General features: G+C 37.2%; 1 protein-coding gene across 1 annotated transcript in view; it reads right to left on the bottom strand.

Annotated features, from left to right (window-relative positions):
- dst (dystonin) overlaps window positions 1-14,146 on the bottom strand; it is a 229,974-nt gene that overhangs the window by 210,699 nt on the left and 5,129 nt on the right. The window contains exon 4 of the mRNA XM_073834681.1: window positions 13,598-13,811. Coding sequence (XP_073690782.1) covers window positions 13,598-13,811 — 214 coding nt within the window. The remainder of the gene's footprint in view (window positions 1-13,597; window positions 13,812-14,146) is intronic.

Raw genomic sequence — 14,146 nt, forward strand, 5'->3', positions numbered from 1 at the left:
TTGGTTTATAGGCCCTTCTCAAGTTTTGGAAGATGGTTGGCACTTGTTGTGTTCCCAAAGGCACATTATAAGTGACCCAAACTCAAAATGCAGAGATGAGTTCATAGAAATGCAATTGATTTAATGCAAAATGATAACTTGTTTAATTTTGATTAAAAATACAATTAAAGAAGTCTCTTCTGCTCACCAAGCCTGTATCTATTTGATCCAAAGTACAGCAAAAACAGTAAAATGTTGAAATATTTTTACTATTTAAATGAAGTGTTTTCTATGTGAATTTATTTTAAAATGTAATTTATTCCTGTGATCAAATCTGTATTTTCAGCATCATTACTCCAGTCTTCAGTGTTACGTGATCTTTTAGAAATCATACTGATATGCCATCTATTATTATTATCTTGTTTAAAAAGAAAATGATCAGCATTTATCTGAAATACAAAGCTTTTGTAACATACACTATACCATTCAAAAGCTTGGAGTCAGTATACTTTTTTTATTAAATTACATTTTTAAATATATTCAAATAGAAAACAGTTCTTTAAAAAAGTAAAAAATATTTAAAAACTGTACTGTATTTGCTGTATGCTTTGGATTAAATAAATGCAGACTTGGTGATCAGAAGAGACTTATTTAAAAGCATTAAAAATCTCACTGTTCACAAACGTTGTCAAAAAGTCTAGGCAAATGATGCACCAAGGAAGAGATATGACTTGTGGTTATATCATCACACTTGACATGATGGTCAAGTCGAGCACATTGCATTGTGGTATATAACAGTGCTCTGTTGGATTGTGCACACTTTGGTAAAAGGGTGAGGCAGGTTATGCAGATTCAGACACAGCCTATGTGCACAAATGGCTTTTTATCCAAAGAAACAGAAATCAATTAATGAAACAGCTAAGAGAACTAAATGTCCAGGCTGTTTATCTGCACACAGCTGATCACAATTAAAGCCTCTTTTCATCATGTTTGTAATGTGAACTGAGATCATCTGAGGACTATGACATGAATATTACCAAAGGCAATGTGAAGAAATAGATTCTTAGAGACGGTCACATAAACAAGAAAACAGAGAAGGTCTGAAAAGGATCTTGTTAAGTCAAAAGAAATCCATAAATATGAGTTTGAAAATCATTAATGGTGTGTCCTTAGGCAAGCAGCACTATTACTATTGCTCATGCTTGACGTTAGAGAACAAACCCATAACCCTGTCTTTTCAGTCTAACATTTGTGCTCAAAATATGGCTGCATGAGTTGGTCAAAAAAGTGATACTGTGATCTGAAATCACCTTATACTCCTGCTAAAATACCAAAAGCAAAAGAGCAAAAAGACATCATTAGCTCAGGCTTCATTTCATCAGTCTTCTGTGGTTCAATGATCTCACTAGGCCATATTGTGATTTGGATTTTATTTCAATTAATCGTGCAGCTGTTGGTACTTTCCCAAGCGGCTAGACTTTTGACTGCGGATGATGGGCAAAAAAGCCCACAGACTTACAATGACTGAGCGCTGCAAACTACAGAGCAGAATATAATAGAGGCTGTGAGGTGGGCTCCTTTGACTAGGGGTAAGTAATCAACCACCCAGAACACCCTAGCAACCGCATAGCAATGCCCTGGAACTGCACAGAATGAACAACTTCTGAATGGGAAACCACCGCTGATAGTTATTCAGAAAGAGAAATTAACCCTATAATGCCTTTCTGATTTTATACTTTTTAGCAAGTAAAGGGCCTTTTAGTATAATTGTAAAAACATATATAGTTAACATATTTGCCCTTCTGCTGTTTAATCTGTAATGTATATTTTGCTCCCTCAATAAAAACTATAGGGCTTTAAGCATAAAACAAAGCATTTAAATATCATCTTAGAGTGAAAAATATTATTTTTATATTATAAATAAAAATATTAGATTTACAGTATGTCACAAAAGTGAGTACACCCCTCACATTTCTGCAACCATTTTAGTATATCTTCTCAAGGGACAATACTAACCAAAAATCTGGGTCGTGAAAAATCATCACAACAGGCTACTAGTATAAACAACAAATAAAATATGTCTAAAGCATGTTGATATACAAAAGCAATGTTCATTTCAACATTAAACTAATATAAAAGTGTTTATATTCACCGCCTGTGTTTTATCCTATTGGTAATTATTGTAAGTTAAACGCTAAAATGCTTGTGTTTTCTGAGTCAGTGTCTAGCAAGGATGAAGTTGCCGATCGCCATTTCCTCTTTGGACGCGCCTTTAGAGAAAAATTCATCTCTACAGACTACATAATGAAATAGTTTTTGTTTCTGACTTGTTCTATTTCGTTAAGTAATCATTTAAAGCTTTCTATAAATACATGTATCTTGTCTGTGAGTTATGTATTTGCTGAGAAGAACTCCTGTTGAGATGACATGAGGGGATCATGTTTGTTTTCAACGTTTCAAGCACCGTTTGCAACATTTTGTTGATATTGTGAGTGCACACAAATAAAAGTAGACCCTTTACAGTTCCGAATAATGTATTACTCGTACCTTTATGAGCAAAAATGACTGCAAAAATGCAAGTGATTGCGCTGGCTCCCCCATGTCCTGCAAAGCGGCTCTCCATACAAACGATTGCATTTGTGCCTAATTAATACCGCACACTTATATTATTTTAACATTGAAATGAACATTGTTTTATACTTTAACTCTTTTAGGCCTAGATCTATATTTATTTTAGGCAAGTCGTGATTATCTGAGAAGGCAAAATTGATCAAACACAATATGATCAACTCATTCTCTGCCACTGGCCGCTTGGTCGTTACTTTACAAATCAAAAACTTATATTTAACGAACAAAAAATGCTCCAAGAGCACTCAAATGGCTAGCGCCGGCCCTGAGGTTCTGCACCTGACACACAACTTTGTTGATCAACTGGAACCCATCTTGTATGACTCTGACCACTGTAGTGTAACTGGGTTTCAGGGTGTTACTGAACCTCTAACAGCCTTGGTCATCTTTGTGGAGAGCAACAATTGTAATTCTCAAATCTTCAGAGAGTTCTTTGCCATGAGATGCCATGTTGAACATCCAGTGGTCAGTATGAGAGAATTGTACTTAAAGCACTTAATTTTAACTGCTCTAATAAAAGATACACAGCTTTGTATGATCCTGTCAAGCAGACAAACACATAAACATGATGAATAGGACATGTGGCTTTGCATGGTTAAACAACATACTGCTGTTATCACTTAGGGTCACTTTTGTTGTCAGCTATTTTGACAATAATGGCTGTATGTTGAGTTATTTTCAGAGGACAGTAAATCTATACTGCTATACTAGCTGCACATTGACTACTCTAAAATATATCCAAGTTTCATTTCTATAGTATTGTCCCTTGAGAAGATATACTAAAATGGTTGCTGAAATGTGAGGGGTGTACTCACTTTTGTGACATACTGTATTTAATTTTATGTAAGCAGTCTGCTATATTGTTAAAAAGACATTGCCAGCAATTTGAGTATAAGCATCTATGTTAAATTGCTTGTATATGCTTAATATATGTATTTATTTATTTTTCTAAATGTTCGAATCAACTGTGCCATTCCAAAAAAACTAATTTGTATGCCAGGCTTTACAGAGTTCAAAATGCTGTAGCACTTCTAATACTCTAAACAAATCTTCAAGGTAATGAGCTCAGTCATACTGGAGCTAAAAATACATCACGGTTTCATCAAGAGAACAGAACCCTCTTTAAATCTAAAAAATTACGGAGCTGATAATGTGAGATAGTGCCTCAGCCAACATGAACACAAAAACCATAACTTCAAATACTCTAAACAACATCAGCGTTGTGCGAGTGGTAGACGTTGGGTCATGTGACTGTGCAGCCTTTGGCATTTGCTGTGCCAGAGAGCCTGCCACAGTATCTGTGACCCCGAGCCTCATCACAGGTGTGACATTACACATTCCATGCTAGCCTGCTATTTATGGATGTTACTTCAAACATTTACACTTGTCATGCGGAAAGTACCGCTTTCACACACAAACAGTGGAAGCAAGGCTTTGAAGCAACTCATATGCTGAAGAGTGATTTACTTTGAACTTAGTGTTGGTTTTTATATGAGATTCACTACTCTGGCATCGTCATACTTAAAGGTGAAGGTCAAGTAAAGTGTAATTATGTGGCATTTGATTGCTTTCAATCGAATGCCAGGGTCAAGACTTATCAGCAATGTTTGGAAACGGCCACAATGTTTATGATTTTCTGGGAAATCAAACTATAAGTGGCTTACTCATGCTCTGTTCTAAAACCTAGAGAGACATCTACCTAGACAGAATCACATTTATATTATATATAACTAGGGCTGGGCGATTCTTTCGATTTTTTCGATTAATTCGAATTTACGTTTTTAAGATGATTTAATTCTTTATAAAATCGAGGTATCGCGATTTTTTAATAAAAATATTAAATACATTGTAATTGCACCAATGGCAGAATAATTAAGAGGCAATATTGTCCGACCACATGATGGCGCGCCTAATTAACCACTGTATTCAGAACGGAAAACAAATAGCCCGTTCTGGTCAAATAACGCGAGTCACTAGGGGACATGATTAGCTGCTTGCTAGCAAGTTAGCCTGTTACATTACAGTACATACAATTTCACTTACCAATGGTGCGACTAAAAAGAATCTTAGGTCACACCGGTGCGACCAGCAGTTCAAGGGCAAAAAAAAAAAAACTACTGTATACGACTATGAAAAAATATTTAGGAGCAGCATGTGCGACTGACCCGACCAGCATATTTGTATTTGCGCTGAGTGGAGCTTCAAAGGTTTCTATGTGTTTTGCACGTTGACTAATGTATCTCAAGTGTAGAGAGTGTAAATAAGAGACTGAATGGGCAGTAGCTTCGTTTATTATAATAGAGCTTTGTGATATTGCGAACTAAGATGAGTGACAGCTTTTAATCATTTTTAAGGGAGTTTGTAAACGAGATATTGATTTATTATAACAGTTAAATAAACAAGAAGTTATTATTAAGTGACTTACATTGTCTGACTATAACACTATTGCCTGATTTTGCTCCATTTCGTCGTCAAAAGCAGTCTGAAACAAGTCACAGCTGAGCCGCTGCGCATCTCCACTCAAACACAGCGGTGTTTCGTTTATGAATGAACGTGTGTTTTTAAACGAATCTAGTGAAATGATTCAATTTCCCATTCATAAAGAGTCACTTGCTTTGTTCCTGAATGAACCATCCGTTCAAACGAATCAAATGAATATGATTCAGTAATTAAATCAGTGTCTTACCACCACCTGCTGGCAGATCGTTTCAGTTTTTTAAATCATTTAATATTTCTGTGTTCAAAATTGTATATTTTTGTATACGATATAAGTGCAAGAGAAAAGCATGGAAATATATATTTTCCTCCCATCTCATATTTATTTGTCTTACAAACATTTACTGTGTCTGGTATGATAAGAATGGGGCCTGGTGGAAAGCGATCACTGATGCAGTTGCAATGTATATTGCAAAATATATGGACCCCATATATATATATTGTGGAAAAGCTGGGGTTTCTTTACATGCTAAAAGTAGTAGGGGGGAAAAAATCGATTTAAATCGTACATTGGATTTTTTGTGAAAAAATCGGGGATTTTATTTTTAGGCCATATCGCCCAGCCCTATATATAACTACCAGGCGGGTAGCAATATTATTCTCCCCTCTATGGGCTTATATTTCAACCCAGTTCTAACACTTAACATGTTACATGTATCCTTTGCAGATACGATAATAATCCCAAAATCTATTGTGCAAAACTATAGGATAGCAGACATAGAAATGATAAATTCAGTCTTAAAATGTATCTATAAAAATAGTTAACTGATTTTTATTCTTACTTTTTTATGAAATAGTTAATTCCTTAAACATTAATTAATTAATTTCTTTCCATTTCTGCTTCTCTTGATTAATTAAGCATAATTGTCTTCCATACTGTCGCATTTGATTTATTCATTCATTTGTTTGTCATTTGCATTGCATATCTTGCATACTGTATAACTCCACCAGCTTTTATGCGCAGGGTTGCCAGATGTCAATAGTTTAAATCCCCCAGTCATAAAAAGATATATTTTCCACCCTGTTTTTACTTAAAGGGATAGTTCTTTATTTTATTTTATTTTATTTATTTATTTTAAGATTTATTAAGATTTTATAACCTCAAACGGTTGTCTTGTCTAGCTTCCGGTTCATGACAGTTAGGGTGGGTCGAAAAACTCTAACCTACCAACTTCAAAATCATCCTACTTTGCTGTTTTATCTTTTTTTGTAAAGGGCGTTTGACCTTCTTTGCATGTTCACTTTGTTAGCAGTGGGTCAGTACTTCTGCAGCGATGTAGGGCGATTTTGAAGTTGGAGGAAAAAATGAGATGGGAGTTTTTCAACATACCCAACATACACTGTCTTGAACCAAAATATACATAGTTCATGCAGAGCTAGACAAGATGAGCATTTGAGGTTAAAAAGTCTATAAATTAACCTTTTATTTTTTAGAAAATAACCGATCATTTTGCTAGATAAGACCCTTCTTCCTCAGCTGGGATCATTTAGAGCCCTTTGAAGCTGCATTTAAACTGCATTTTGGAAGTTCAAACTCACGGGAACCGTAGAAGTCCACCATACGGAGAGAAATCCTGAAATGTTTTCTTCAAAAAAACATAATTTCTTTACGACTGAAGAAAGAAAGACATGAACATGAACATTAGATGACAAGGGGGTGAGTACATTATCTGTACATTTTTTGTTCTGGAAGTGAACTAATCCATTAATGACAGAATTTTACTTTTGGGTGAATTATCCTTTTAATCTTCCCAACCTGGCAAGCATGTCCATGCTCTCTCTGCACTGATGCATATTATGGTCAAATGAAAGTAGTACAGACAGTCTGAGTTCTTTACAAGGCCAATGTGCTATAAGGGCTATACAAGGACTACACTCTAAGCAAAACAAGGAAAGCATGAGGAAAAGCATGTTTTAACAACAAAATCTACAGAAACTGCAATACCCCAGGGGTTTCCTGCACAAGTCTAGATCTGGATAACCATTGAGCTGGCCTCATACAGAGAATAGCACGTTCCAAGCAAGACCACAAGTCCAGTCCTTCTTCTGATCTCTGTCGTTGACTGTGTCCCAAAGACATAAAGCAGCTGCTAAACAGGCAGCATTAGTCACAGCATAGTCTCCTGATGAAACTTGTTTCAGACTGGCGTCCAAGGCATCACAACATCACGTGCAATGATGCTGAAAATAATTTAGTTGGGATATCAAGAGAGCCTGCAGTGCTTGTTAGAAATGAAATAAGTTTAATAAAGTAGACATTATTTTATTCTTTCAACGCAAAAGTGTGTGAGATATCAAAGGTAGCCAAGAATACATCTGTGCAGATCAAGAAATCTTCACAGACAGGCCTTTACACAATACTGGGTTCAGACATGCCAACTCCCAACTCTTTCTACCTTCGAAGCAAGAGTTGTTCAGGTTTCGGACACTGTTCTAGGTGTGCTGCAACACGACACCTTTGACCATCACAAATCTTCCCTAAAGCAAGTCTGAAAACCTAAGAAAGCATTGAGGGGAAACTGCAGCTAGTATGTGACCTAGTAGCAATTTATTTGATGTGCATTGGCAGATAAATTAAATCCATCTGACCTGGTTAAATGCAATGTGTCCTGGTACTGAGCGTATGAACTAAATATATCACAGCTCTGTATTTTACTACGGTGTAACAGGATACTACAGATAATAAGAGCAAGAACTAAAGCTGAACTGAAATTTCAGATTTTCTATAATACTTTAATCATCACAATTATATGGTTTAACCAAAGAAAAAAACGTGTAATCACCAGTAAGGGCTAATATTTCAAATCCTCTGGTTACTTTACTTCTCTGGTTTTTCACCCACATAAGAACTCAAACAGGTAATAACAAAAGCCTTATAAAAACAGTCCACAGTGACAAGCGGATGTAAAGCGTGTTGTTCTGTCTGTGTACACTACAGTATCTTTAGAATTTCATGAATGAGCTGCTTATCTTAGTAGAAAGGACACTCGAGCTCAAAAGAAATATGAGAGACGCGCCCACTCCAGTGTAAACCTTAAACGTTCGTAGCCACACAATGTTAAAAAAACACAAGGGCTTATGCAATTTCTCCACCTGTTAGTACACTGCGGTCCTGCGACGTACCAGGCCTGAGCAATGACCCCGAAACAGGCTCCATGTTCCAGTCTCAAATTCACAGGCCTATTTAAACATGTGCATTTGGGTCCCATTCAAAAGTACAAGATTAAGACAGTTTGAAAGGGACCGATTTAATCTGATCCAAGATAAAACGCTCTGGTTTACAAGAAAACCTTCTCCTTGTGTGTTATTACCTTTAATACCCAATTAGCAAGCTTTTGTACCACATGTTCTCAATGCTTCTTACCTCGAAACCCAAAACAAACTAAATTCCACAAAGTAACCGGACACTAGACGTCAACCATTTAATGTTCGAGTGCCTAAAAATGATTTCTACCTTTCATATAATAAATGTAAACAGTAAACAAATCATTGCTGCAACGAGATTTAGAAATATATTTAATAATATACAATACTTCTACGGTATATATTTAAAATATATTGCTGCCCTGTTTCAATGTACAGTGCCTTGCCCCATTTTTTTCACATTTTGTTTTGTTGCAGCATTATGTTAAACTGCTTTAAATTACTTTTTTTTTCCACATCAATCTACATCTCATACGCCATAAGGACAAAGCACAAAACAGGTTTGTAACAACTTTGCAAATTTATTAGAAATAAAAAACTGAAAAGATCCCGTTGCATAAGTATTCATACCATTTTCTGGGACACTCGAAATTTAGCTCAGGAGCATTCGTATTGCTTCTAGATGTACACTTGGAGTGGAGTTAAACTGTGGCAAATTCATTTGAATGAGTCTGATTTAGAAAGACACACACCTCTCAGAAAAGGTCTAACAGCTGAAAATGCAGATCAGAGCAAAACCAAGTCCTGAGGTCAAGATAACTGCCTGTAGAGCTCAGTGACAGACTTGCGTTAAGGCGATGATCTAGGGAAGAGTTCAGAAACAAATCTGCTGCATTGAAGGTTGACAGAAGCATTCTCCATAATGGAAGACGATTGGAACAACTAGGACTCTAGAAAATGTCTGCCAGCCCCCATCCAAGCTGACAGAGATGGAGAGGAGAAAAGTTGAGGCAAAGAATGGCAGATAATTGCCAAATGCAGATGTGCAAAGCTTGTCAAATCAGACCTAAAAAAGACTTGAGGCTGTAAAGATGCTTCAACTATGTACTGAGTTAAATTTGTAATTTGCAAATCTGGTTTATGCTTTATCATTATTATGGCGTATGAAGTGTAAATTGATGTGGGGAAAAACTAACTGAAAGCAGTTTAACATAATGCTGCAACAAAACAAAATGTGAAAAAATGAAGGGGTATGAATACTTTTGCAAGGCACTGTATCTTCCCCAGCACTGAGCACTTCCCACCCCCTCAGTCCTGCATAACATGCATTCAACATGAACGTTCACTATAGGGCTAAAGAGAGACATTTAGCATAAGAGAAACAAGAGGCAGACAGTCTATGTGGAGTTCTTTTGTTCTGAGAACAGCTCCAGCAGTGTTACTGTATAACTCTACGGAGCTGGACGTCACTTCCAGGAATGTTTCCACCAAACATCAATTTTATCATTGTCCATAGTTCCCACTCTCTAGAGAACTCCAAACTGCCTGAATAGACTACCGACCAGCAGAGTAAGGAGCACAATAGAGTAGACATTGATGACTTTTAATATTGCTTTTATGGATTTGCACTTTATAAAAATTGAAGCTTTAATGAACTCACTTCACATTTTTTAAATATGAAATATTCTGGTGATGATTCCAGGAGTGATTCTGGCTCATATTCAGAACATCACAGTTTCCAGTGTGTTTGAAGACATAGTCACATGGTTTAAAAGTCATTGTTAGAGGAAGAACTAAAATTGGCTTCAATATGAGGCAGTATGTGTCATTAACTTATTCAACAAAGCATAAAGTACAATGTTTCATTCAAAGGAAATGGTTAACTTGAAGTTTATAATTTCTTGACTCAAGACTTCATTTTGATTCCTTGTTAATCTTCCTTAAAGCAAAAACACTGATTCCTTTCAGACAGTGCTGAAAACACTCACACCTCACTGTAGATATAACATAAACTAAAGGACATGACGCACCAGTGCAGTGTATATATTAGTTATTCACAATACACTGGTGACTAGTTGTGACTCGCAATGAGATAAATATATAGTTTTAAGCCTCAGTAGGAAATGATTCATTTCTGTGAATCAGTTCAAGCTGTCAATTTGAATGAATCAATTCAAAAAGCAATTTATTTCCATCACACCTCGGAAAATGTTCCCACGGTGCATTTTCATGCATTACAATGTTTTATTAAAAATATATGTCAACAAATATTGCATATTGTTCATATCTCTGTATTGTTAAAATGCTGCATATAAATTAAATGATTAAATGTCATTCTTGGGTTTTTGTTTCATATAACCGACTGTGGAATCATTAATAAAATCAGTTAAAGTAACTGTCAATTACACACTCAATTAGTGCCAAAAGGGTGAGGCACATTCATTCATGAACACTGAGGAATGTTCGTCATACCTTGACGTATTCTAACTGTGCTTACCCAGCCCTCGTTGGCACCCGGACTTGTTTATGATGACCGATAAACTAGCTCTGATAACCTCTAGCCTCAAGTCAAACACTCCTGACAGCCAGAACAAAAGAGATTTTTAACAAGACATGGCCTACACCTAGACAGATTCCAGAAAATCAGGAATGTTTGGGTGTTTTTAACTGTTTGTCTCAACCCACTAAAGCAATCTAAACATCCTTTTTTCAAAACAACCATACATGCATGGCTTTCTGATAAATAACAGCTGATTTGTCACCATGGTTTTATAAGCACTTAATTGTTAACCAAACTGTAGCATGCACCATAGAAAATAAACAAATCTAAGATAAGATAAGAACTTATTTATCAAGTTTATTGCCTCCAGAAAGCAAAAATCACATAATCGCAGTGACCCTTCATCATATGACTGCAGCAGCCTCTCACTCTCATTCTCACACACACACACACACACACACACACACACACACACACTGTTGAGCTTTTCCACAGCTGACTTTTAGCTTATGATACTCAACAGCTGATAGACACTCTGCTGCTCTGCTTGAGCTACAAATCACCAAAAACAACAAATCAGCTTCACCTGGATACTCAACACTTATTCAGTGGGGGAAAAATGTATTTATGTGCACGAGTGCATTTATATATTTTCTTAGAAACGCATGTTGCAGAGACAGGACTGGCGGGATGATGCTGAGAAGAAAATAGCATCCCTAAACCCAGGAATAATGATCCAAATGGCTGTAAGCCATTGTAAGTGCAAGAGGGGGAGATGCATTTAGAGCAGTCACGATGGATGGGACAACACAACAGATTGATGCAGACAACCAATCGAATTAGAAATACACAATGGGCTTATAATACAAACATTTAATAAAATCTAAACACAAACATAACGATATTTCTACACCTTCTGTCAAACAGACAGACAGAAATAAAGGGGTTATGTCTTACTGTAACAACTTAATCAAATTAGTCATATCAGGTCAGCAAATATGCTACCAAGTAAACGCTTTCTATTTAGTAAACAGAAACAGTGTATCAGTATCAATAAATGTAAGCATGAATGTTCTGATACCGTTAACCGTCTCGGTGCCGCTCTGGGTGATAAAAGCAAAAATCAATTAAAAAAAACGTCCAAACTGGATTCATTCTTTACCTTTATACTTCTCAAGCACGTTCTCATACGCCTGGAGATACTCCAATTCGTCAGCGAGCATATACGCAGCCGGTCCGTAACGGGCCATTGGTGGGGCGGTCGAGGCTGGTCATTTACCAGCCGCACTAGCAAACTGAAGCCCTGCCTGAGTGCCTGACTGATCAGCGCCGCTGCTCCATGACCGGCGACGCCCCTGCTGCCTCCCCTCCCAGATCCGCCAACCGGCCAATGAGCGGGACTTCCTCTGCAGCTTCAACCGTAAATCTCAGCCGTGTGCCGGTGAGAGGACGGGCTTTGGTTATCAGTGACTCTCGTTCACCGCGTCTAACCCAGCAAACGCCAAAAGGCTTTGAAAGTAATATTTTTCACGATATGTTTTTGCATGCTTATTTTACTTCTCCTTTTTAACACATTGTGCATATGTGTGCTCAGCATTCATCGGGAATGCTATATATATCAAATGTCCGACTACATGAAGGGGATAATGTGTCATGCACAGTCATCCTCTATTTTAGAGGCAGACGCTGCTGATCACTGGCTGCCATGTGTCTGTGACACAAGCGTGGTAAGCGTGCTCTCCAAGGTCCTAAAACCGGAAGATTCCCGACCTCGCGTTTGCAACGGGAACATTTACAGGACATTATCTCAAGCAGATTACCTTTTTTTTTTTTTTTTTGCAATGCAAGTTATTTAATCTGTTTTGTAAAGACTGTAAAAATGTGTCTATATTATTATTGTTTTATAAACCTATTACATATATTTATCATAGAAATAGATATGACAATGCTAAATAATGATCAACAGACAAAAAGACGCAAAATCTGTCAGTGGGCCTGCACTATTTTAAAAGGTACTATTATGTACCATTTAGGTAAATGTGTTCTTAATGTACTTAATATGTGCACTTTATACATTAGTATGTACATTTAAGGTATTCATTTGCATCTTTTAGAGGTAAATATGGTACAAAAGTGTATCTTTTGAAAGGGTGACACCCCAGTGACAACCTGTACCTTTTTGTCTTGTGTATATAGGCTATTAGATAGATAGATAGATAGATAGATAGATAGATAGATAGATAGATAGATAGATAGATAGATAGATAGATAGATAGATAGATAGATAGAAATGCATATATTATGACACATTATTATGGCATGTCATACTGCCATCTGAATCTCACGTTGAATAGTTCATAATGCTACACAAGCCTAAGTGGGAATGTCCTTTCATACCAGAGCTGGAAACCATGCACACTACAGATTGCTGATTCATCTTTTAGCCTTGAGCTTTTAAAAACAACACTGACTTTCACCGGCTAACAGTTTCACAGTGTATCAAAAGAAACTTATTTAAGCTTTTAGACTTATTCTTTTTCTTATGATGATGACGACCTGCAGATTTTGCATGTAAGGTGTTTACAGCAGTTGTTTCTAGTGCAAGACATTTTAAGCACATGATCCAGCCGCCCATAGTCAACTTAAATTCCAAAGCCTTTTTTAATACTTAACCATTTCATAACCCCAAACTACCCCAAACAAAGTTGATTCGTCATTGTTTATTATTTATCCAAGTCTCTATAGTTCTGCAACTTGATCAAAAACAACAGGCCTCATTATTTTCTCTGTAAGAGCCTAATGAACGGATATGCATGGGTGCAGTAAGACTGGGATGTTTCGGTTTCCTACCTGCAATTCTGAGCACCGCTCTCTCGGCTGGATCCAGCACGGATCCTCCCTGGATCTTCCGCTTCGAGCGCTCATGTCTGGGTAAATTCCACGGTAACGTGTCTCCCGGTGCCGGCGACACCGACCCAGATTTCACACTGTACTCTTCATCATCTGAGAAATCTGCCGATGAAGACATAGAACAGCGCAGGGACGCGTTCCCAGACCCGGAGCTCTGTGTGAACAGACAATAGAAAGGCAATAAATCGCGTATTCAGCACCGGACCGTAAACAAAAACAGCGCTGCGAGCGAACGCTACATGGCAATCTCACCATCATTGCGCTCACAACAGACCGAGATTAAAAGACACATCTGCTCTTTAAAAATAAGACTCAAATGATCAGAGATCGACAATAAAACAAAACCCCCATCAGGTTGAATGGCATGTGGCTCCCCCGCCAGGACAAGGCAACACTCACCGCTGTGTACATCTCTAAAGGATGGGCAGATATCCTGCTTTCACTTGCCGTGGTTTACATACGCCGATGTCATTTTGGATGAAACCACAC

The sequence above is a fragment of the Garra rufa genome, chromosome 2 (assembly GCF_049309525.1).
Source record: "Garra rufa chromosome 2, GarRuf1.0, whole genome shotgun sequence".
Taxonomy (NCBI): domain Eukaryota; kingdom Metazoa; phylum Chordata; class Actinopteri; order Cypriniformes; family Cyprinidae; genus Garra; species Garra rufa.